General features: G+C 38.0%; 1 protein-coding gene across 2 annotated transcripts in view; it reads left to right on the top strand.

Moving 5' to 3' along the window:
• Positions 1-23,698, top strand: part of LOC149279353 (unconventional myosin-If-like) — a 40,854-nt gene extending 17,156 nt beyond the window's left edge. The window contains exons 5-28 of one of the 2 annotated variants that reach the window (XM_089501245.1): positions 913-1,002; positions 1,429-1,560; positions 1,910-2,044; positions 3,613-3,745; positions 4,001-4,197; positions 5,227-5,307; positions 6,157-6,243; positions 6,830-6,916; positions 8,492-8,659; positions 8,788-8,802; positions 9,622-9,707; positions 10,053-10,134; positions 11,839-11,945; positions 12,038-12,136; positions 12,391-12,535; positions 13,032-13,146; positions 13,557-13,726; positions 14,155-14,300; positions 16,822-16,968; positions 21,949-22,097; positions 22,231-22,308; positions 22,380-22,569; positions 23,074-23,243; positions 23,622-23,698. In XM_089501245.1, coding sequence (XP_089357371.1) covers positions 913-1,002; positions 1,429-1,560; positions 1,910-2,044; positions 3,613-3,745; positions 4,001-4,197; positions 5,227-5,307; positions 6,157-6,243; positions 6,830-6,916; positions 8,492-8,659; positions 8,788-8,802; positions 9,622-9,707; positions 10,053-10,134; positions 11,839-11,945; positions 12,038-12,136; positions 12,391-12,535; positions 13,032-13,146; positions 13,557-13,726; positions 14,155-14,300; positions 16,822-16,968; positions 21,949-22,097; positions 22,231-22,308; positions 22,380-22,569; positions 23,074-23,243; positions 23,622-23,698 — 2,886 coding nt within the window. The remainder of the gene's footprint in view (positions 1-912; positions 1,003-1,428; positions 1,561-1,909; positions 2,045-3,612; positions 3,746-4,000; positions 4,198-5,226; positions 5,308-6,156; positions 6,244-6,829; positions 6,917-8,491; positions 8,660-8,787; positions 8,803-9,621; positions 9,708-10,052; positions 10,135-11,838; positions 11,946-12,037; positions 12,137-12,390; positions 12,536-13,031; positions 13,147-13,556; positions 13,727-14,154; positions 14,301-16,821; positions 16,969-21,948; positions 22,098-22,230; positions 22,309-22,379; positions 22,570-23,073; positions 23,244-23,621) is intronic. The other variant, XM_089501246.1, reaches the window with a different exon arrangement.
• The last annotated feature ends 1,455 nt before the right edge of the window (positions 23,699-25,153 follow it).

Raw genomic sequence — 25,153 nt, 5'->3', positions numbered from 1 at the left:
GCTTGGACACCATTGATTTATACTTTTGAACATTTCATATATATATATATATATATATATACATATCAAATAACAGATGAAAAAAGTATCTTGTGATAATACCTTTTTTATTGGACTAACAGAATTTTGGAATGACAAGCTTTCTCAAGTCTAAAGCATTTCTGATCAAAACGACACATAAACAAAAGGACACTGCTGCCCAGATCTGATAAGGGAGGATGAGATGTTTAAAAGTATGTGTCCCTCCAGAGGGTCATAAATGTTCTACGTGGGAGTTTTGAGGGGGGGTTAGCACTGCCACAGGAAAACAAATATATGCTAGTGCTCACATACAGGGAATAGAATACAGTGATGAATTTAGGGATGGGAATGTATATGTCTACACATGTCATATATACAGGTATATATAGAACACGGCGCACTAAAAAATACAGTACATCTAGCAGGTGTGTGTGGGGGGGTTCATGTAAATCCTGTGTAGTGGGACAGGAAACCCAAATCGGCATCGAGTCCTCTATTCTTGCTGTTGAAAAGTTGAATCATTCTGACTTCAAATTTTTTTCTTTCTTGGGTATTACTGAAGTCTCCTTTCAGCAGCTTGATTTTTAGGTCCTTGATTGAGTGGTCATGTTGGGTGAAATGGTGTCCCACATTTTAGACTTGAGAAAAGGAGAAAAGCTCCTCAAAGCTTGTCATTCGAAAATTCTGTTAGTCCAATAAAAAAGGTATTATCACAAGATACTTATTTCATCTGTTATTTGATATTGACACCACTGGACTAATGAGGTTACAACTTCTATATATGTGTGTCTGTAAATGATGCAACTTAACACACATAAAATTGGATTCATTTGGTTTTACTGTCATTCGGATTTACATGTAAGAATTAAAATGTAATGTCCTTTTTTTCAGCATGTTAAAGACATAATTCTTCAGTCCAATCCTCTTCTGGAAGCATTTGGCAATGCTAAAACAGTCAGAAACAACAACTCCAGCAGATTTGTGAGTATACCATCAGATTAAAATACTACTGTAAATGAATATGTGTGCTAGGGTATAGAGGTTTGAGCAAGGGTTCAGATTAAGCTTCCTTTGTTTTACACGATATATCACAGTAGCAGTTTAGAGTTTAGGAATCCTATCATAATAAAGGATGAAAACATAAAACTCAACTGACATCAATGTATAATATCCTATGCTATTATGGTTTTATTGTCTGAATTTTGTATGTGCTAAGCATTTTTATAAATTAGGTGTGTGTAGATTAAGTTTACACATATAAAGAAACAAGAGGAATAATTGGTCAGTATATTTACTATTGTTCATTATATTAGTTAGTAGGAGACAGAAAAAAATTATGTTTCTTTCTTATCGAGACTTTTAATGCCTTAATGAATTCCAACTACTGATGCTTACTTCTTCATGCAGGGTAAATACTTCGAGATCCAGTTTAGCCGTGGAGGAGAACCTGATGGGGGCAAAATTTCGAACTTCCTCCTGGAAAAATCCCGTGTGGTCAATCAAAATGAGAATGAACGTAATTTTCATGTTTTCTACCAGGTGAATAGCATGAATTGCATGTTTACAGTGTTTAAAGGACTGTGTTATTTTAAATCTATAACTGACAAAGATGTTAAGACATGAACAATATGATGCCACACTGAAGCAACTGAAATATTACAACATTGTATATGGGTCATATATGATAAGAGGCAAGTACTAAACACACTCACTTACTGATGCCTTGTATATGTGGTATGGGGATTAAACTGGATCATATTTGGTCATAAATAAGCAGGAGTAGCTTACCAATTGTATTCTTAGAGCCTGTTATTCTCCTTGAATATATTTTGGATCACTTCTAAGCTTTAAATGTTTGGACATTTAACCAATTATTTGTTTTTTGCAGCTCATAGAGGGAGCATCACAAGAACAAAAACAGAACCTGGGGATAATGTCAGCTGATTATTATTTCTACCTAAATCAGTCTGAAACCTTTAAAGTAGAAGGGACAGATGATAGGAGTGATTTTTATGAAATGCTGGTATGTCCTGTCTGATCCTTTATTTTACTTTTATATGCATTAAATAAATGTAATGGGAGAGCGAAAGGAAATGCTAAATATCTTGATACACAGTGTTGGGCTACTAATGGGACATGGAGTTGATCTGAATAAATTATAATTACACCCATGAACCAGATGTAATAGTCCCATTAGAATGTTAGCAGGTGAAAAATCATATTATAAGTAAAAATCTGAGGGTGCACATACATTTGTAAACTCAACACTATCTTGCTATGTCTTAGCAAGCACTTAAATACAAAAAAGTAGAAATCCTCATTGTGTAGTATATATAGTGTCTAATAAATGTTAAACCCTATATCCCCCCTTCACATACACTCATAAGGGTGGAGCCTATTACAGCCTATTAAAGCTTTTGATTATCAGGAGTATGTAAGGGCGTTCCACCTCGGATTTTTTGTCTGAATCTGTATGGAGCGCCCTCTCAACAGAATGTACTTGAAAAGATGATGCCACACAGATTGGGTGTAAAAACGAGAACAGGATAGCCGATATTAGAATAAATATTCATTTTTACTAAAATAGTACACCATATGCTTACATTAAAAGTTATAACAGTGTGAGCAGCATCTAGACACTCAACCAGTTAAGGATCATAACTTCCAGTTCATCCAAAGAGTGTATTTTCTACGGAGTGTCCAGGGCTTCTTTTTGGTTTCTGCTGGCTCCTCTTTACCACGTTCTTACGCTTCTATGTCATTGCGTTTCCCTACAGCTTTTCCAATGGAATGTCTCATTCTTCAATTAACCCTAGGCTCACCTCCAATGACACAATACATTGACAAACACACAATGATGCTTACCACCAAATGCTCAAACAGACGCTAAGACAGTATGCTCAAACAGACGCTAACACCATATTTCGTACATTAAAACCATTTGTGAACTCACGTGCTAACATCATATGTTCACAGTCACACATGCTAATACCATAAATTAACTAACATACACTCTAACATCATACACTTACACTTTTGTATCAACAGCAATTAACAAATGTGGCTGAACTTGATGGACGCATGTCTTTTTTCAGCCTATGTAACTATAAGCACTCTAACACGACTTATACATATGCATACAGGCACGCAGACTCTCTCTCACTTTTCTTTTTCTTCCTCTCTCCCACTCTTCCATCTATAGTGCAGCTTGCACAGCTCTCTCTTCCTCTTACCTTGCACACAGATCATTTGACTTTAGTACAGCTTACACTACATCCATGCCTCTTTGATATCAGGATAACAAATGGTAGTTAAACAAAGCCTTTATGAACTAATTCATTAATTATGGTGCTCCATTATTTTTATATTGCAGTGTTATACCGAACTTCATTAACACTGGCCCTAGAACTTAAGAAAAACATACTAACATATCCATGTATAGTTTTTTATGTTGTGATTTACTGACCACTGATATAATCTATTTGTCAAATCACTTTCCATTCTGCTTTGATAATACATATAGTAAAACTCTGTGTGTCTTTTCTAATTCACTATTTGCTGTTCTGCCCTGTTCATGTATCCACCTCTTAGAATGCCATGCAGGTCATTGGTATTTCTGTAGAGGAACAGCAGCTGGTTCTGCAGATTACAGCTGGCATCCTGCACTTGGGGAACATTAGCTTTCTGGAGCACGGGAACTATGCCAAGCTTGAGAATCAAGACCGTAAGTAAATTTGAAAAGGATGTGTACCTCTCCAGGAAAATCCATATACCTCCAAAGTCTTTGGCACCCAAATCTTTTGTGTCAATCTTCCCTAGAAGCTCAATGTGTTTTTTTTGTATATTGTATATTGGGGTTCTATAAAAATAGAAGGATCAAAGCAAACACTATAAAAAATTAGTGGAGGCAGGTATCATGGTTTAAGTCATATGTAAACCACTGTTTTCCTCTTAACTGTTTCACTTTATTGTGTTCCAGACTTGGCCTTTCCAGCCTACCTGCTAGGTATAGACAAGGACCGTCTCAATAATAAACTCACCAGCCGTAAAATGGACAGCAAGTGGGGTGGACGTTCTGAATCCATCACAGTGACCCTAAATATAGAGCAGGCTGCTTACACTCGAGATGCCCTGTCTAAAGCTCTTTATGCTCGGGTCTTCGACTTCCTGGTGGAGGTGAGCAATTTGAGTTGAGGCAGGGACATTTTAATGTTTGATGGAGCTATAGGCAAACCTTTGTGTAAAGGTGCTTTTCCTACTCCACCATCTACACGTGCACTCACTGTAATCTCTCTAAGCCTCACATTCCATCTCAGCATCCCTACTCTCACAGAAGATTGCCTTACTAGTGGTGGTGTTGCCCTTCTCCATCTGCACAGACACTGCATCTTTAACTGCAATGCAGTGGCAGATATGGTATATTATTGACAGGCTCAAGCCCATAGCAAGTAAACTGCCACCTCAACCGGCCACCATGCAGCACTGTTTGTAAATCTTTTAGCAGGGCTACAATCATATTATAAAAAGCAATTTGTTTCATAAGATGTTATGTGCCATTTCTTCTTAGATCATTTAAAGTATGCCTCTGACTTTTAAAGTTTCTGCCTTCTTTAATAAATCTCTAAGTAGTAGGTCTGACACCTCGCTTGCCCTGGCTTGTCTGGGGGGGGTCTTGTATATGAGACGAGGCAGTCTGGTTTATGCTGTAAACCAAGCTGCTAAGCAAGTTGGTTTAACTGAGTATGGTTTCAATTCTGATTTCTATCCAGGACCAGATTACTCTTAATACGGACTAGGAATTTGCCTAGACTACCATAATTTATGGGAAAAGTGCATAAAGCCTTGACAATGATTCCTATTCCACTTTCACTCTTTTATGTTCAAGCTCCATCCGATTTTTATTCAACTACCTTCAAAACTTAATTTAGATTTTTCATTTTTTTCTAATTGTTGGTCGGCCTCCAGTTCCTAGGCATACAGGGACTGTTAATCCAAATAAATATATTAATTTGCTGTGTCATTAAATTGACATATGGTAGTTAATTTATTTTAATATTAATATTCCTGAAATTATATGGAGATAAAGAGGTTTGTTCTATGCAGGGAACACTCCTCCACACATAAGCATGGAGCTTAGTTGAATAACAGGCAGAAACTCAGTTGTGTGTTGTGTTGACAATATTTTCTTGTTTTTTTTCCCTATAGTCAATAAACAAAGCCATGGAGAAACCATATCAGGAGTACAACATTGGTGTGCTGGATATATATGGGTTTGAAATATTCCAGGTAAGTGTGTGGAAAATCCTTTAAACAGCACTACTTTTTCTAAGAGTTGTAAGAAGACTACCAGAAAAGGACTGCTTGCATAAAAATATTGTATAAAATTATAATTTGCATTACCAGTGATTTAAACGGCTTAGACAAAGTAACCGTTACTGTTCTTTCTTAATAATTATTATACAAATATGTTTTAGCAATTGGAACTTCAGAGGCACAGTGAGAATAAGTGACATATGCTTATCCCCCTCCCCTCGTGAGAATTGGCAGGTAGCGCAGGATGAAAAAAGGAGGCCAACAGTAAAACAAAAAGACTTTAAGTAGTGTTTTCAACATTACTGTATCCCTTTTGGACTCCTTTTATGGACTATTTTTCGAAATAGAATGGGTGAGGCACCCTGAGCTTTGGCATATGTGATCTGATAGGACTTAAAGTTGCCAACTCTCTTCTACCAACAATACAATTTGGAGACAAAACATCACTAGCCTAAACCCGTTGATTTCTAGTCATTAATAAGTAAAAGAACCTATGTGAGTTAACCGAGTCTTCGTGAATGAAGTGATCATCCATTCAACATTGTATACTGCCAAGAGAAACTCCCTGCATGGTTTATACATATTACATTCGTGGTATGAACATATAAAACATAGGGACCATTACAAACACCAAATAGAAATAAGTAAGCATACGCATAAGCATATGTAATAATGAAGTAATAGGGATTAAGAATTTCAATTGATGTTTCGATTTGCCAAATTATTTATGAATGACTACTCCATCCAGATCTTAATATGATAAGAGTTCTAGAAAAAAAATGTGGATTTAACTTGTTTTTATTCTATCCTTCTCTCGCATAGAAAAATGGCTTTGAGCAATTTTGTATCAACTTTGTCAATGAGAAGCTGCAGCAGATCTTCATAGAGCTTACATTAAAAGCTGAGCAGGTAATTGTACATGGTGTGATTTAAGTTAAAAACCAGAGGTGTCATGGTTTAACCAAGCTGGTAAAGTTGCAAGTCCACAAAGGAATACCAGGTCCCCAAAAATGTTTCCTTAAGGCCAGGGGATCAAGCGTTCCCTCTCTTACAGGTACTTAGTCGTTAAAGTGCCTGATGCTTTTTGCTGATGACCATACAAAGTGAAAACGATGGTAGATTTTTCTATACCCCTGTCAGCATATTGTCGGGAACAGCTGTGCAGTGCACTATGGGTTGTATAATTAAGAAATTAAAGATGGAATGATGTAGATCTTACAGCTATTGTTTTTAAAGGAGTGCTTGTGGATTTTGAAAAGCATCCTGTGTACAGCAAATTAAAAACAAGCTTTATAAGATTGAAAGTGGTCTGGGTTTTCTTACTTAAACAAGTGTGTTAGTATTAATAAATAAAGAGAAGCAATATTTATACAATTTGAGTGGTTTTAATATCTAGTATACCATGTGACACATGAGACAAAATGTATTTTAACTGCTCATTTACTGAAGTAAAAGTACTTTGTATGGGTAACCTGGGCTAAATATGTCTTTACAGGAGGAGTATGTGGCTGAAGGTATAAAGTGGAGCCCCATTGAGTACTTCAACAATAAGGTGGTTTGTGACCTTATCGAGAACAAGCTGGTGAGGAACATGGGTTGCTAATGATAAACAGGCAAAATAATTAACATTACATTTAATTACATTTGACCATAATAACTAAGGTTTACAAATAATAATGATAAAATTCAGGGTATTTTTACCCTTTGGTCGTCTTGCATGAACCGCACGTTTGAGATCTCCCCAGAATGACTTGATGATATTAAGGTCAGGATACTGTGATGGCTACTCCAGAACCTTCACCTTTTTCTGCTGTAACCACTAGAGGGTCAACTTGGCCTTGTGCTTAGGGTCATGGTCATGCAGGAAAGTCCAAGAGCGTCCCCTACCCAGCTTTTGTGCGAAAGAATGCAAATTGTCTGCCAGTATTTTCCCATAATATGCTACATTCATCTTGCCATCAATTTTCACAAAATTCCCTGTGCATTTAGCGTTCACCCCCCCAAAAAAAACATTAGTGAGCCACCACCATGCTTCACAGTGGGGATGGTATTTTTTCACTATAGGCCTTCATGACCCTTCCCCAAGCATAGCGCTTATGGTTGTGACCATAAAGCTCTATTTTGGTCTCGTCAAATTACATTGTGCCAGAAGCTGTGAGACATGTCAATGTGTTGTCAGGCAGATTATAACCGGGCCATTTTGTGACATTGTCGCAGTAAAGGTTTCTTTCTGGCAACTCAACCATGCACCTAATTTTTGTTCAAGTATCGTCGTATTGTGCTCCTTGAAACAACCACACCATATTTTTCCAGAGCCTGTATTTCTCCTGAGGTTACTTGTGGGTTTTTCTTTGTATCCTGAACAATTCTTCCGCCAGATGTGGCTGAAATCTTTCTTGGTCTACCTGACCTTGGCTTGGTATCAAGAGATCCCTGAATTTTCCACTTTTTAATAAGTGATTAACCAGTACTGACTCACATTTTCAAGGTTTTGGATATCTTTTTATATCCTTTTCCATCTTTATAAAGTTTCATTACCTTGTTACGCAGGTCTTTTGACAGTTATTTTCTGCTCCCCATGGCTCAGTGCATCCATCTCAGAGCTAACAAACTCATTGACTATTTATACACAGACCCTAATTTCAATTTAAAAAGCCACAGATGTGGGAAATTAACCTTTAACTGCCATTTTAATTTGTGTGTCACTTTGTGTGTCTGTAAGAAGGCTAAACATTCAAGGGTATGTACATTTTTGATCAGGGTCATTTGGGGTGATATCTCTTATCATTATGATTTAAAAAAAAAAAGAGCCAAACAACTATGTGATAATAAATAGCTTCATATGATCATTAGCCTTAAATAAAATATTTTTTTGGCGACTGGTAGTCTATAACTAAAATATATTTATGGTATATCATACATTCTTCTGGTACAATGTGAAATTAGAATATATATTTATATCATACACTGGCATTACACAGAATGTTGAAAACATAAAATACACTATATATATCAAATACATATCTATCAAACTATAAATATAAAACTGTTAAAAAATGCACATGTCATAGATCTTACCCCCACTATGTTAATTATGTGAATTACAAATTTTACTAAGATGAGTGTGACTTATACCTAAAATGAAATATTCCTCTAGAATCCCCCAGGTATTATGAGTGTTCTGGATGATGTGTGTGCTACCATGCATGCCACTGGTGGGGGAGCAGACCAGACCCTACTACAAAAGCTCCAGGCAGCTGTTGGGACCCATGAACACTTCAACAACTGGAATTCTGGCTTTGTTATTCACCACTACGCAGGAAAGGTATGTATATCATCCAATTCTAGTTAGGTTAACCATACTATGAGCAGGGGTGGCATTAACATATAAGCTGATCTAGCAGCTCTCCAGGGCCTATATTTGTTTAAAAGGTCTCCCTCTGTTTAATGAAGGGGAGACCTATACAAGTATGACACATACTTTTCATAATGATATATCATCATAATTAATAGACTTAGGCGCCAGCCAACTCTTCGTGTTCTTCTTCGTGTTCAACCAAAGGTCTCCCCAGGCTAAATTCCGCGTCAGGAGTTAAAGGTCCTTTAACTCCTGGAGCGGGGAGACCAGAGGTTTCGGCACCAGGATTTTAAAAGTCTGTACAAGCAACTCTATTGGTCGCTGCCAGGGGCCCCCTCTGCCATCAACCAATGAAGTGCACCTGGCCTGGGGTGACTCTATTGGTCGCCGGCTGGGAGCTCATCTGGCAGTACAGACCTTTAACTCTTGGAGCAGGGAGACCAATGGCCTCCCCAGGTGGAGTTTCACCATCAGTAGTTAAAGGTCCTACTGGTCGCCGGAAGGTGGTTTTGCTACCACCATGTTCACTGCTTCGGTATTCGGGGTGAACAAACGAAAACATATCCTTCGTGTTTGTTTTCATGTTCACCCGAATACAAAAGTCTAAAAATTAATTTTTCTTAAAAACTAATTTGCAAAGAGATTTGTATATTTAAATTATTTCATTTATATATAATTCATCTTTTTTATGAATTATGTTATATAAATATTTATGTCTAGTGCCCACAAAAACCTAGAAAACCTAGACATAGTCACAATAGTGTATTGCTAAATAAATACAGAAGGAAAATAAGATAACTGGCAAAATGTCAAAAGGGTGAAAGGTGGATTCTGGATGGATGAACATGAGGTCTTAAAAACAGGAGCTAATTGATTTCTGAGGAGGAACCATAATTGCGTTTCTGAATTATTTTCTCACTTCTCCTCAGGTATCGTATGGTGTAGAGGGCTTCTGCGAGAAGAATCGAGATGTACTGTTTATTGACCTCATTGAATTAATGCAGAGCAGTGAATAGTAAGATGGTGTCTAAGCTGAGACTTTCCTATTTTAACAGCCTCCAGTCATTAATTGATTTATTATATTAAGAAATACTAAGATATTAAGAAATCTAATGATCAGCTAAAACATATTCACCAATTTAACACACAGTCATCATGGGCTGAACTTAGATGCCCTGGGAAACATTCCAAAATAAAACATTAATTTTAACTACAATATTTTTCTCACTCTAAAAAGGTTAAGTTAATTGCACTTTTAGACTCTGGCCTAACTAATTTCTTACCTAAACTCTACAAATCTTGATTTCATCTCTTTTCTCAGCTTCTTTGTCTTCTAAATAACATTTTATATATACCCCAGCCAGTTTATACAAGGCCTCTTCCCAGAAAAGCTGGATTCTGAAAAGAAAGGCAGGCCAACAACAGCAAGCAGCAAAATTAAGGTACATCTTTTCTGTCTCTCTTGGTCCTTCAGGGCACTAGTCATTAAAATCCACGAGACATCTGTAAAAGCTGATGGGTAGCTGGAAGTTAAAGTTTAAAATAGTTTCTAACCATCTAACATCACATACATAATAATATAATATACACTCACTGACCACTTTATTAGGTACACCTTAGGTAGTACCGGGTTGGACCCCCTTTTACCCTCAGAACTGCCTTTATTCTTTGTGGAATAGTTTCTACAAGGTGCTGGAAACATTCCTCAGAGATTTTGGTCCATATGGACATGACAGCATCACACAGTTGCTGCAGACTTGTCGTCTGCACATCCATGATGTGAATCTCCCGTTCCACCATATCCCAAATGTTCTCTATTGGATTGGGATCTGGTGACTTTGGAGGCCATTGGAGTACAGTGAACTCATTGTCATGTTCAAGAAACCAGTTTGAGATGATGTGAGCTTTGTGACATGGTGCATTATCCTGCTGGAAGTAGCCATCAGAAGATGGGTACACTGTCATAAAGGGACAGACATGGTCAGCAAAAATACTCGGGTAGGCTGTCACATTTAAACAATGCTCAATTGGTACTAAGGGGCTCAAAGTGTGCCAAGAAAATGTCCCTCACACCACTACACCACCAGCCTAAACTGTTTATACAAGGCAGGATGGATCCATGCTTTCATGTTGTTTATGCCAAAGTCTAACCCTGCCATATGAATGTCACAGCTGGAATCCAGACTCATCAGACCAGGCAACATTCTGCTTCAAGGTTCAGCTTGTTGTGTGTTCAGAGATAGTATTCTGTATACCTTGGTCGTAACGAGTAGTTATTTGAGTTACTGTTGGCTTTCTGTCATCTCGAACCAGTCTGCGCATTTTCGTCCACACAACTGCCACTCACTGGATATTTTCTCTTTTTCAGACCATTCTCTGTAAACCCTAGAGATGGTTGTGCATGAAAATTCCAGTAGATCAGCAGTTTCTGAAATACTCAGACCAGTCTCTCTGGCACAACAACCATGCCACGTTGAAAGTATATTAAATACCCTTTCTTCCCCATTCTGATGCTCTGTTTGAACGTCAGCAAGTTGTCTTGACCACGTCTGCATGACTAAATACATTGAGTTGCTGTCATGTGATTGGCTAATTAGCTATTTGTGTTAACAAGCAATTGAACAGGTGTACCTAATAAAGTAGCCAGTCAGTGCACATCACACATTTAATAATAAGCTGGTTGGCAGTGATTCTATACAGTACACACAATACGAATTAAATTAAAAAATAAGTAATTAAAATTACTTAAAAAGTAAGTAAAAATTAGCAAGATGGTTTTTTTGTAAAACACTAATAGTATATGACTTCTTATATGCACAGTTTCAACTACTGAGCTGGGGCCACCATATTTGTAATCTAGCTGAAAACCTAGTGCACTGACATTTTGGGGCTGATACAACCTGCTTTTCATTTTCAATAAAAAGGAATGGGTACCAGAGACATAATTTGTCTAAGGCACTTAACACTGGGGCTATCCTTCAAGATAGGTACTAGTAGCCATTTTCACATGACTATACACAACAAGGAAATAGTGATTTATGAAAAGGGATGAAAGTGTGATTAAAATAATAATTATTAATATTCTCCCAGTTACCATGCCACTGTTAACTACTGTAATAACACCAAGGCCTCTGTCCTTGCTGCAGAAACAAGCCAATGATCTTGTCAATACTCTGATGAAGTGCACACCTCACTACATTCGCTGCATTAAGCCCAATGAGACCAAGAGGCCAAAAGACTGGGAAGAGAGCAGGTAAAAATGAGAATGGCACTTTTGTGTGGAGAATATATTAAATTCTATTATTTCCTCTCAAAAATATAGTACAATATCTGTTTGTATTTCAGAGTCAAACATCAAGTGGAATATCTGGGCCTCAAAGAAAATATCCGTGTACGGAGGGCTGGTTATGCCTACCGTAGGGTATTTAATAAATTCCTACAAAGGTACAAAAAAAACCCCAGAGGGTACATCTGAATTAAGGGTGATATGGGCCTGAGTTTCTCAAATTGTCAATCAGTCAATGTTACTGGTACTTAAAAAAGGAAGAAACTGCGGTGTGAAGGGCCTTTACTTAAGCTCCAGTAAATAAGTGACAACATACTGGGTTTTCATGATATACCGTATATCCGTATCATGAAAATTATTGTGTGGTTCACCATGCAATATAATTGAGAATTTTGTACAATCTCTTTGCCAGATATGCTATTCTGACCCGAGAAACCTGGCCAAAGTGGAGAGGAGATGAACGCCAGGGAGTACAGCATCTCTTAAAGGCTGTGAATATGGACTCAGATCAGTACCAAATGGGAAGAACAAAGGTGTTTGTCAAGAATCCAGAGTCGGTAGGTTTCTAAAATATATTCACTTCTATAACATCTGCATGAATAGATTATAGTCTAATCTACTGGCTGGGGGGGGGGTACAGATCTATGATTTGATCTGTTAGCCCACAGATCAAACACTGTATTGCTCAATGCCCCTTCGACTGAAACACCAAACCTCCATGCAATTGCACACAGTCACAAAGTCATGATATGTACTAAATGCCTAGTATATCTCTGTTTGTACTACCCATCCTTAAATGCCTTACCAGCCAAGTTTTTTACATATCTAAGACATTGTACCTAAGCGTGTAAATGACTGTACATCTTCCCTCTCAAGCTTCAAATGCTACAGAAGTGATGGAGTCATAAATAACAACTCATTAACTAATATTGAATATTATAGACACACTGGGCAATTAACACATCTCTGTTGTCACAAAATTAATAGTGAACAGAATCCTTTTGTTTGATGCTATTTCTACATCATTGAATAACAATGCATTTTATTTTGTAGCTTTTTTTACTTGAAGAAATGAGAGAGAGAAAGTTTGATACCTTTGCTAGGACAATACAAAAAGCTTGGAGACGTTACATAGCTAAGAAGAAATATGAGCAAATGAGAGAAGAAGGTAAGAGACAATGAGTTGGACTCTATGGCGGGGATAAATTGCCACAAGAAATCGAATAGCACTCCTTCCTTGAATTGCAATTGAAAAAAAAATGTTAGCTAAAAATAAAAACAAGCATAAATTTTATCTCAAGTCAAAGAAATTGCCATGATATGTCTCTTGTAATTAATTATAATGTATAGGAGGGTTGCTATTCACAAATATACACCTCAAGTAATTCATTGATTTGCAGCAGGGCCTAAGTTGCCAGATGGATTCCTTTAAAGGAAAACCCGACAAGAGCTGCAGTTGAAGGACATCATTGTCTTTTCTTCTGCAACACAGCTATGCATTCCCATACATTTAAGACTGACAATTTTATGATCAGCTTATACCACTGTTTTATAATCATTCTATCACCTCTTCCCTAGCATCAAACATTCTTTATGGATTAAAAGAACGCAGAAGAAATAGTATTAATCGCAACTTTGTCGGGGACTACTTGGGCATGGAAGATAAGCCAGAACTCCGTCAGTTCATGGCTAAACGTGAAAGGATTGATTTTGCCGACTCAGTTAACAAATATGACAGGCGATTCAAGGTAAGACATTACGTGATCAACAACTAAACTTTGTCAATTTTGACATATCCCCTTTATATATTCTGATCTAGGTAAAAACAAGGGCGAAAAGATTTAGCCCTATACTCAAAAATTGAATATTTGCATTTACTATAGGCAGGATTCCCAGGTTAAGAATAATAAGATGTTGAAAGAATATTATAATATTTTAAAAACATGTTTAATACAAAGACTAGGTGCTTGGGCCAAAAATATGAAAGTTTTATATACACATTCTGAAACAAGGCCCAGTGGGTAGACATCTAAACGTTTGAGGTTTTTTTATGTCTCATGGTTTTTAAATGTTGTTTATATTATAAGACCTTGTTACTGTAACTGAGGATAGATATGAATAAGTATTATCTAACTCTTGTGTGCGGTTCTTAATCTAATCATTCTTGCACCAATAGGTTATTAAGAGAGATCTTATCCTGAGTCCCAAATACCTTTATTTAATTGGACGTGAAAAAGTGAAGAAGGGACCTGAAAAGGGTCAAATCAAGGAAGTTTTAAAAAAGAAGATGGAGATCCAGTGTTTACGAAGTATTTCACTTAGGTGAGCTGAAACCTAGTTTATATTTTTGGGGGTAATAAGCTACACAGGTTTTCAAAGTTTAAAAATCAACAATACACAGATACGCTTACTACGCACACAAAAGTACAGATGTGTTTTGTCTCATCCCTTTACCTGAAATGCAGAATGAAATGTGTTGCCTCAGTTCCACTCTGTCAGGGGTAGATCTCCTTTCTAAGGCAGAGCCAGTGGCGGAACTACCGGGGTCGCGACTGCGACCGGGCCCTGGAGTTCTGCCACTCAGGGGGGCCCAAGCAGGGCCGGACTGGCCCACCGGGATACTGGGAAATTTCCCGGTGGGCCTGCAGATTCACGGGCCCGGCGGCAGGCGGAGCGGGATTGGAAGGGGCGGGCTGGGCAGGTGGACAATTGCCCCCCAGGCCGGCCGAAATCTAATCTAAACGGCCACTGCATGCTGATGTGGCCGACCGGCGCTGCTTTAATACTTTTTTTTAAATTTAATATGGCAAGCCGGAAAGTATTAAAGTAGTGCCGGCCGGCCGCATCAGCACCCAGCGGCCGTGTGCGATGGCCGCCTAGTGATGGGAGCAGCGTGAGGGGTGAAAGCTCCGCCCCCTCGCAAAGACCTTTCACCCCTCACGCTGCTCCCATCACTATGCGGCCATCAGATTGTTGGAAATATAAATCTAAACGGCCGCTGCGTGCTGATGCCTGCGGCCGGAGCTACTTTAATACTTTATTTATTTTTAATATGGCAAGCCGATCCGGCATATTAAATAAATAAAAAAAGTATTAAAGTATCTCCGGCCAGCGGCATCAGCACGCAGCGGCCGTTTAGATTTACATTTCCAGCAATCTGACGGCCGCCTAGTGATGATGAGACCGAGAGCAGCGTGAGGGGTGAAAGCTTCGCCCCCTCGCACTCAGACTACTGGAGCACCGGATGTCATGTCAATGACATCCTGTCAGCATAGAGAATGGCGGTCTGCAGATACCAGAGGACGGAGGACAAGATGAAAAAGCCCCAAAGTGGAAGAAGTAGAAGGCCAGTAAACTAATTTATTTTTGTACAAACTGTATAATTTTTTTTGTATTTTTTTTAAAACAAAAACAATCGGTATGTGTGTGTATGTAAGTGTGTCTGTGGGGGACAAACAACATAATGCTTTTTTAAATTATTTTTAAATGATTCAACAAAAAAAAGAAATCTCTGTGTCTGTATGTGTTTACAAGTTCAGCTCCCCAGTGCCACCTCTGTCCCCTTTCAGCCCCCCATGTAATCTCTGTCCCCAATGAGCCCCTCCCAGTGTCACCCCTGTCCCCATTCAGCTCCCCAGTGTCACCTCTGTCACCAATCAGGAGGCAGAGTGCCCCATGATATGCCTTGTAACCCCCTTTATGCCACTCTGTCTCCAGAAATGCCTTTTAACTCCCTATATGCCACTCTGCCTCTATAAATGCCCTTTAAGCCCCTATATACCACTCTGTCGCTGCCTTTTAACCCCCTATATGCCACTCTGCTTCCAGAAATTACTTATACCCCCCTATATGCCACTCTGTCCCATGATATGCCTTTTAACTCCCTATATGGCAGAGTGGCGTATAGGGGTATAAGGCATTTCTGGAGGCAGAGGGGCATATAGGGGGTTAAAAGGCATATCAGGGGGCAGAGTGGCAAGCCTGGGGCAGATGTGCATAACTGGTGGGGGGCAGGTTGGCAAATAAAAGGAAATAAAAACAAAAAACAAAAATGTAGCCTGAGAAGGGGGGGAGGGGGTAGAAGGTGTGAGAGGAGGGTAGATTGGGTCGGGGGGGGCCTTAACAGATTCTCGCACCGGGGCCCTGAGGCTTCTAGTTACGCCCCTGGGCAGAGCATAAGGAAATTGCATCATATTCTAACGCTCAGCATAATAAAATCACCCTGTGCAAGGAAGATGTCACAAAACATCATGTAGGTCTGCTGAGAGGGTCAGATCTAGGGTAGCACACCTCTTATAAATACATCACAAGTGTCGGGGACTGTAAACTGTGTGAAACTGCTATGTGCAATTGTTTTGGATTACTTTGATATGAAATGATGTAAAATTGAAACTAATTCTGAACAAAGTTAGTCTCATAAAAAGAACAAAAATTTAAAAGATTGAATCGGGGCAGGCAGTGGGCAGAACCTGGGAGGGGAGTACATAGTCCAAAGGCTCAAACTGCCTAATATAATGTAAACCCTTATTTCCAGAGCTTCAAGTCATATCAACTCTGTAAAATGTTTATTATTATTGAATTAACAGAAGTTTTTTAAAGCAAAAAGTAATATCCTTGCTATTATTTAATTTATTTTCCATTTATTGGATTGATTATTGTTAGGATACTTTGACAGCTTTAACCAGAATTTCAACTAGGTTATACATGCATTATGACACATATTACATTTGCATTTGTTATACATCACACATGATTTCATATGCCGCATTTTATATGCAACATAGATTATTACAATCAAAGAAACTATACTTGTTCAGCTAACTCTCTTTTTTCCCCATCTCAGCTCCCGTCAGGATGACTTTTTTATCTTGCATGAGGCAGAGCATGACACCCTTCTGGAGTCAGTGTTCAAAACGGAACTTATTAGCCTGCTATGCAAACGCTATGAGGAAATTACCAAGACTAAATTTTTTCTGAACTTCTCTGACACGTAAGACACAATATTATTAATATGATTATTATGTATTGATTTATATAGTGGATCATAATCCAGAGTTCTGTACAATAGGTACATGTGATAGGTTTGTTTTTTTACACCACAAATACTATATGAAGAAGGACCTTCTTAGATTTGGGTAGAATGCATTTGTATCTTAACAGACAATGCCCTCTGGGAGAAATAGAAAAACAGAAACCTAGAATTTTACAGCAGACAAAGTGCCATTCAGCCCATCTAGTCTGCCTGTTACCTTTAGGGTTGCCCCCCGGTGGTATTTTACCGGTACAGACGGTATTTAACTCATTGGATCTGGAAAGCAGAGCGCTCCAGATTTTCATTTATATTTCGTTGCTCTCACTCTAGCACTTTTTCACTCTCATTCATTCACTCTCTCATTCTGTCAATGTCTCCCTACCTTCTACCCTTCTGCGTCCATGTCTTCTCTTGCCTTTTCTTGTAATCAGCTTTTGTTGACAGTGCTTTACCAGAGTACCTGTACCAAGGAGCTTGAAGCTCAATCTCGTAGGGTCATGTAACATTGGATGGCTCTGCCGTTTTTTGTGGCTCCAGGGCGGCGAAACACAACTATGGACAGTATTTCTTTAAGGAACACGTGGCAACCTTTGTTACCTTCCACCACTGCTGTGCTCCAACTATCAGGAAAATGTGTTATTTAATCTAGACATTTGCCAGCAATTTCAAAAAATCAGATTGTATACTTTAAGGTTTGTTCTTTAAAGTGAACTGAACCTTCTGAAGATTTTCATTTGATCATCCCATTGTCAAAAATGTGTATTAACGAACAGATCATAAAAAGGATTATAATAAAATCTTGTTGATATACTTTGAGATACTATATGCTTTGCCATAGAAATCATTGTACCATTGGCATTTGGCAAAGTTTTAGATTTTCTCGTATTAATTGGTTTGTGCATCTTTTTTTATAAAATAAGCAACAAGCCAAGTGCAGTTGGTTAATGTGATGCTCAATATACAATAAAGTACTTCAGTGCAATGTTTCAAATAACTTGATAAAGGTTATTTACATGTGTATAAATAATTTGTCTGTTCCTTTAACCCTTTGAATGCCAATGGTCAAGGCAAAGTTTCTCTGTGGGAAGCCATGGCAGTTTTCATTATTTTGCTATAGTCATACTTAGATGACATCCAGAGCCTTGGTCGACTAGGACTAGGTCCAGGGCAGCACCTTACAGAGGGTGGCATAAAAAGCAGTACCTACCCGCCTGCTTGGACACCCCTACCCGGCTGAAGAAAAATTGAAGCTATCCACTTAATAGTTTTCGTGTGTGGGGTTGGCCATGAAAATTATTGAGATGGCCAGCTCAACTCTTCTTTGGGCAGGTAGGGGTGCTGCAAAACCAGTAACCCCCTGCCAGTATTTTTTTTTTTTAAGAAAAAGAGGCAACCCTAAATGGCTAATTTTGGCACTCCAGCTACTGTGGACTAAAGTTCCGATTATGCTCAGCAAGCCATTTAGTATAAAAGACTGGATGTGCTGATGTTGATGTATGCTGGGACTGTGGTGTGGCAAATGGTGTGTGAATGTACGGTAACCAATTTGACTGTCTGGGATTGTTAGAGTATACCTGATGTGGGTGCTCTTGATCTTGGTGATAAGCGTTACATTTATACTTTTCATTATTTTATTTAACCCCTTCGTGACAAAGGCTGATTTTACTTTTTATACCCTTCGTGACAATGGCCTTTTTAAAATTTCTGCGCTGCTCGTGTTTAGCTGTAATTTTCTTCTTTCCCGTTTACTGAACCCACACACATTAGATATTGTTTTTTTCAGGACAAGAAGGGCTTTCTTTAGATGACATTGTTTTGATTGTATCATATTATTTACTACTAAAAAAAGTATAAAATATGGTGAAAAATTTAGAAAAAAATGACTGTTTCTAACTTTTAGTTGAAAAATCTTTTACTCATCTATAAAAGGTAATGAAAAAACCTGCTAAATGGATTCTACTATTTGTCCTGAGTTTAGAAATACCCAATGTTTTTATGTTTTTTTGCTTTTTTCTACCCATTATGGGGCAATAAGTACAGGTAGCGTTTTGCTATTTCAAAGCCATTTTTTCCAAATCTGGTAATTCTTCCCCCCATGTGCCATTTCGGGTATCTTTGAACCTGGCCAATGCAATTTACCCCATCAAATCATATATTTTTGAAAACTAGAAAGCCCAGGGTATTCCAAATGCTAGTATTTTAACTATTTCCATGCACCATATCTACCACCAGTTTTTGTCAAACTTTGTGGTAGTCATTTTTTTGCATTTGTTTTGTCACACACATTTTACTTCAGGTATGAATTAAAAGGTTCTCGTTTATGTCACTATCAAAAAACACCCCAATATGTGTTCAGCAACATCTCCTGAGTACAGCGATACCTCACATGAATGATTTTGCCTGGCTGTTTGGGGGCAAAAGGGCCACATTTGGGGCATGCGCATTTTTCAATGTTGAACTTTGGCATTTGGGGATCCACTGTCTATGCCCTATTTGGTTCATCTTTGAGCCGGGCCATTTCAGTGTGCCCAATAAACCCATATATTTTTGAAAACTAGACACCCCAGGGTATTTCAAATGCTAGTATTTTAACTCTTTCCATGCACCATATCTACCACCAGTCTTTGTCAAACTTTGTGGTAGTCATTTTTTTGCATTTGGTTTTCCACACACATTTTACTTCAGGTATGAATTAAAAAGTTCTCGTATTTGTCACTATCACAAAACACCCCAATATGTGTTCAGCAACATCTCCTGAGTACAGCGATACCTCACATGAATGATTTTGCCTGGCCGTTTGGGGGCAAAAGGGCCACATTTGGGGCATGCGCATTTTTCAATGTTGAACTTTGGCATTTGGGGATCCACTGCCCATGCCCTATTTGGTACATCTTTGAGCCGGGCCATTTCAGTGTGCCCAACAAAACCATATATTTTTCAAAACTAGACACCACAGGGTATTTTAAATGCTGGTATTTTAACTCTTTGCATGCACACATTTTACCACCAGCATGTTTTCAAAGTTTGCAGTAGTATTTTTGTGTGTGTATTTTTCCCACACACACCTACTTTATGTATGAATTTACAGCTCCTGGTATATGCCGCTGTCACACGACACCCCATAATGTATTCAGCAACATCTCCTGAGTGCAGTGATATCCCACATGCATGGGTTTGTCATTTTTGTGGGAACTAAAAGGCCACATTTGGTACGTGTGCATTTTTCTAATTGGAAATTAGGTGTGTGGCCATCCTTCCCCCGGTGTTAATTGGGACGTTGTTGAACCTGGCCAATTCAATTTACCCCATCAAATCATACCTTTTTTAAAAGTAGACACCCCACGGGCATTTAATATGCCAGTATTTTAACTCTTTCCATGCGAGAATTGTTTTAAGCTAATATGCTAATTTTAGGACTTGCTCACAAAAATATATTTTTTATATATATATTTTTTTTTTTTTTGTCTTTTTTAAAAAAAATGTAACATTTTTTTTCAACTTGGAGGTTCCCCTGATAGTGACATCAGTGGGAAATGATTTTTACATTTTACTAGTTTTTTACTATTTTTTTTCTAATTATTATTAATTTTATTTTATTTTTTAATTTATTTTTACTAATCACACTGTGATTAGAAAGCTGGGTTCCATTGACTTGCATGGTGAATGCAGTACCTGTATTCAACCTGCAAGTGGAGCCAAAGTTCTCTAGATGGTCTGGACCATCTAGCGAACTTTTAAAATGTTGTAAAGCACATGCTTTTCCGTGTCGTGCCAGGACCGGCAATTGTCGTTAAGGGGTTAAAGATTATCTGTTAAATTAATTGATAAAATATTTGAAATGGTGCACAAAACAAAAAAAAAACAATGAGGGGTGGGACCAAAAGAGAAATAGGTGGCAATTACAGATGAAGGGGTGGGTCATAAACAGGGAGAGGTGTGGTCTATGCTGAAAAGGGGTGGAGCAACTAATGATTAGGGGGCACATACATTTAGTCAGGCCTAGGGCAGCACAAAACCTAAATACACCACTGGTTACATCATATAATATCATGTTAAAAAGAAAAAAAAAAGTATTTTCCCCTCATTATTGCCCCATAAAGGACAAGTATTAACAGCAATGGAAATTAAATAATTTTCTTAAAAGCTCCCACCACCAAGGGCGTAACTAGAAACTACTGGGCCCTGATGCGAAAATTAACTCCGCCCCAACATAAAACATATGTAAACACACAAATTACACAGACTTACTCATACTCACTAACACAGACTCCATCTCACCCACTTACACACCCATGCTCACACACAAATACACAATTACACATCAATGCTCACACACACAGGTACACATCTATGCTCACACATACACACGCTAACACAATTACACATTCATGCTTACACACTATATATATATATATATATATATATATATATATATATATATACACACACACACACAGGAACACATATACATAAATCCCAATTACCTTCAAATAACAGTGCTTCTCTGACTCTAATACACAAAAAAGCAAAGTTGATTCCTGCTGACGGAGTGTGACAAACAGCCTGATCCTCCTTGCATCAGCAAGGAGGACTGCTGCAAATGCAAAAACGAAGAATCTACCATTACCTACTAGCGGTATGTTCATCATTTTCCAGGACACAACAGTATGTCATAAGAGCTTTAAGGGGTTAAGTATTATGCCAGAAGATTTACTGTTGTGGTTAGGTATATGAATCTTTGCATATCTTACATGGTATGTATCAAGCAGGGCACCTATATGGATATTTGTAAATTTGTAATTACAATGTATACTTGTTAATGTGTTATGTATGCTTTATTATTTTTTCTGTGTGTAAAAGTATATACTGCTATCTGTGTATTTTCTGTTTGTATAATATGTGCGTATACCAGCATGTTTCTTACTGTTTCACAATTAGACTACAGCTCCGGGTGAAGAAAGAAGGCTGGGGTGGTGGCGGAACACGAAACCTACAGTTCATTAGGGGACAGGGTGATATAATCCAGCTGAAGCCTGGAGGAAAGACTCTGGCCATCTCAATTGGTGATGGGCTGCCTAAAAACTCAAGTAAGCATTGTGGTTACATGAAAACATTTGAGGACACATAAAAATTTGGTTGACTACAAATGGCATGGCTGTTCCTTTAAGATTACACTAAACACGTCGATATTGTTGTCATTTTCTGCTTTTTCATCTACAGAACCCACAAGAAAAGAAGTTTTTCAAAAACGTTCATACAGACCTCCTCCAAATCGATCAGCTCCCGCACCTCCATCTGGTGAGTATGTAAATTACATAACACATTTATTCTTTTTAATATTCATTTTTTCTAACTCTGTGATATCTTAGGATCCTTCAGAAATGGGGCGCCTAATTTTCCAGCAAGTAAATCCAGGAACCCCACCTATTCCAAGACTAATAAACAAGTCAGAGCACCACCTTCTGCTGCCATTCCTAGAAACCCTGCCCCTCGTAGGAGCCGAGCACCCTCTGACCATAACATGGAGTTCCTCAATGTACCAGACCAGGGTGTAGCTGGGTAAGAGGATAGCCCTTGCAGAGTTTATGTACATTACATTCAAATTAGCATATATTAAATTCAGTCAATGCACAGTTTAATTATTTGTTAACAAACAAGTATTGCATATTTGCAAAACCCAAAAGAAATTAGATGAGCAGAATGTTTCGATCCAACAGATAAAAGTGTTCACTAAAATATTGATTTTTTTTTTTTAAAAGTAGCAGGTTATCTCTCATATTTCAGTTGCATGCTGACAATGAATACCTGCCCTATTTACCCCCATGCTCACACAGTGTTGTAATTTAGAACACAGACACAAAGATATGAATAGAATCTACACTCCGGGCTTAGTTTGCTATCTAGCTGTATTAATTTACATTAGGGAGTGCAAATTCAGCCAGATATTCCTTTGACTCTAAATGATGCCAACGAGAAAGCATGTTATTTGCCTATAAATTGCCTAAATACATACAGATTCTAAAAACTGCTTTACCTTATTTACCGTATCTTATTTTGTGAAAGAATACACAGAAGGAAGAGTGTGGGGCAGAGACCACCACCTGCAGTAGGACGCCCTAAACCTCAGCCCAAACCTGCAGGTCCTCGCTGCAGAGCTGTTTACCAGTACATTGGACAAGATGTGGATGAGCTTAGCTTTAGTGTCAACGATGTAATTGATATTCTCCTAGAAGGTGCGTTGCAGAAGTTTTCAAGAAAAAAAGATACAAAAAGGAATCTGTCCCACGGCCGGTTTCTATCTTTTTAAACAATGCATAGTTATAGAATATATATACATTTCTGGTAAGGAGTGCTACACGTTAAACAATCAGCAGGTTTTGATTAGTTTTGCTAAATATAATTATTTAAACAAATTTTAAAATGTACTGTATTTACAGATTTTTCCTAGAAATACATACATCTGTTATATATAACCTTTCATCCCATGGCATATTAATATGTGCAAATTGACTCTCACTAGCACTGATAAAAATGACTATAATTAATCATCTTGCTTAAAGTAATCAAGTGTTGTCACTAGGTTGTTTAGAATGTTACTTATTCTATTTCAGATCCCTCAGGCTGGTGGAAAGGAAGACTTCATGGGAAGGAAGGATTATTCCCTGGCAATTATGTGCAGAAAATTTGAATTCAAAATACAATCTAATCAAAAAGACATCAACCTGCACGGTTTTTTTTTTGTTTCTTTTCTTTTGAATAGCTATGAGGTCAAAATGTGATCCCACTTTAATTTTAAAAGGACGTGTAGGAGCTCAATTTTATAAATGTAATAGGTTTTATACTTGAGAGAAAAAAATGCTTTTTGCACAAAAACATTAGTGGTGCTTGGAAGTCCAAAAATCGACAATCTTAATTTCAAGACAAAAATGAATTTACTGCTAAAGTAAGCAAAACAGAATGAATTTTTTTGTAGTGAAGTAAGACAATAAAGAGTACCCTGCAAATTAAGCACCGTGTTGTTTGTTAAAGAACAGTAAGGGGAATTACAAGAACCAAGTAGCAATGGAAATATTACTATAGTTTAAAAACAAGACTGAAGTAAAAAGCTTTGGATACATTGCACATATATCACATCATTACTTGCTTCCTGTCCAAATTAGGTTGACGCCACCAAAGAAAAAATGTCTGTCTGCCTTAAAACCTTTAATGACAGCATAAAACATAATGGCTTAAGTAGTGCGGCGCATTTTCACGTACAACACTGATGGACGGTTTCTGGTACAAGGGTTTGCCTCAGACAGGAAACATCACTGAGCCTCACCCATCAATGCAAAATCATGTTCAAAAGCAGATTTCCAGTATGAAACCCTCGGATTTACACTAAAAGGTGCTGATCATAGGTAGCGAGTGTTGGCTGGCATGTAGGGCAAACTATTTGGTCCCTGCTATTGTGCATATTTTCAAAATATATTTATTTTGTAACAAAAGGAATGAGCAGTTAAGCTTTTTGTGGACTAGACCACCCATCACATTTACTCCACACAAGCAGGTGTACTTGGGAAAGTATATATATTGTATATATACAATGTTTTATTTTGTTATACAGACAATGGTGGATTTCCTTCCCTGCTATTTTTCTTTTTTGGTGAAGGGTAAAACAGTGAACATCCCATTACGTTATACAATTAGACGTATATTTAACTCTTTAAAGGGTAACATTCATTGATTTAAATAATATTTAATATATCTTTATGCTCTATGTGTTGTCTGGGATTGCAATTAGACTTGCGCATTCATCTTCGGGCGAACATGAAAACGAGCACGAAGAGGCCGGTTTTTTGTTCTTCTGAAGGAACGTAGAACAGACTAGAGTGCCGGCAAAACGTAGGCGAAGACGAAGACTCACAACCACGAAGAATCGAAGATTTTTTTTTTATAGTTTTTTAAACACTACACTACACACACACAACACAAAATTTGAAATGGATCCTCCTTTTGGGACTAAGGAGGGACAAGCTCCATCTACCACCACCACCAGCAGCACCACCTCCAGTTCTAAGATGCAGCCTTTGCGTCAGTCTAGTCGGCCAAGTAGGCCAAGCTCTCGCTTATCATTTGGGGAAGCATTGCTTGAAGGATCATC

The sequence above is a fragment of the Sceloporus occidentalis genome, unplaced genomic scaffold, assembly GCF_023333645.1.
Source record: "Sceloporus occidentalis isolate IW3139 unplaced genomic scaffold, rSceOcc1.0.p SCAF_169, whole genome shotgun sequence".
Classification (NCBI taxonomy): Eukaryota; Metazoa; Chordata; class Lepidosauria; order Squamata; family Phrynosomatidae; genus Sceloporus; species Sceloporus occidentalis.
The sequence above is the reverse complement of the archived record's forward strand: the minus strand, read 5'-3'. Positions and strand labels throughout refer to the sequence as shown.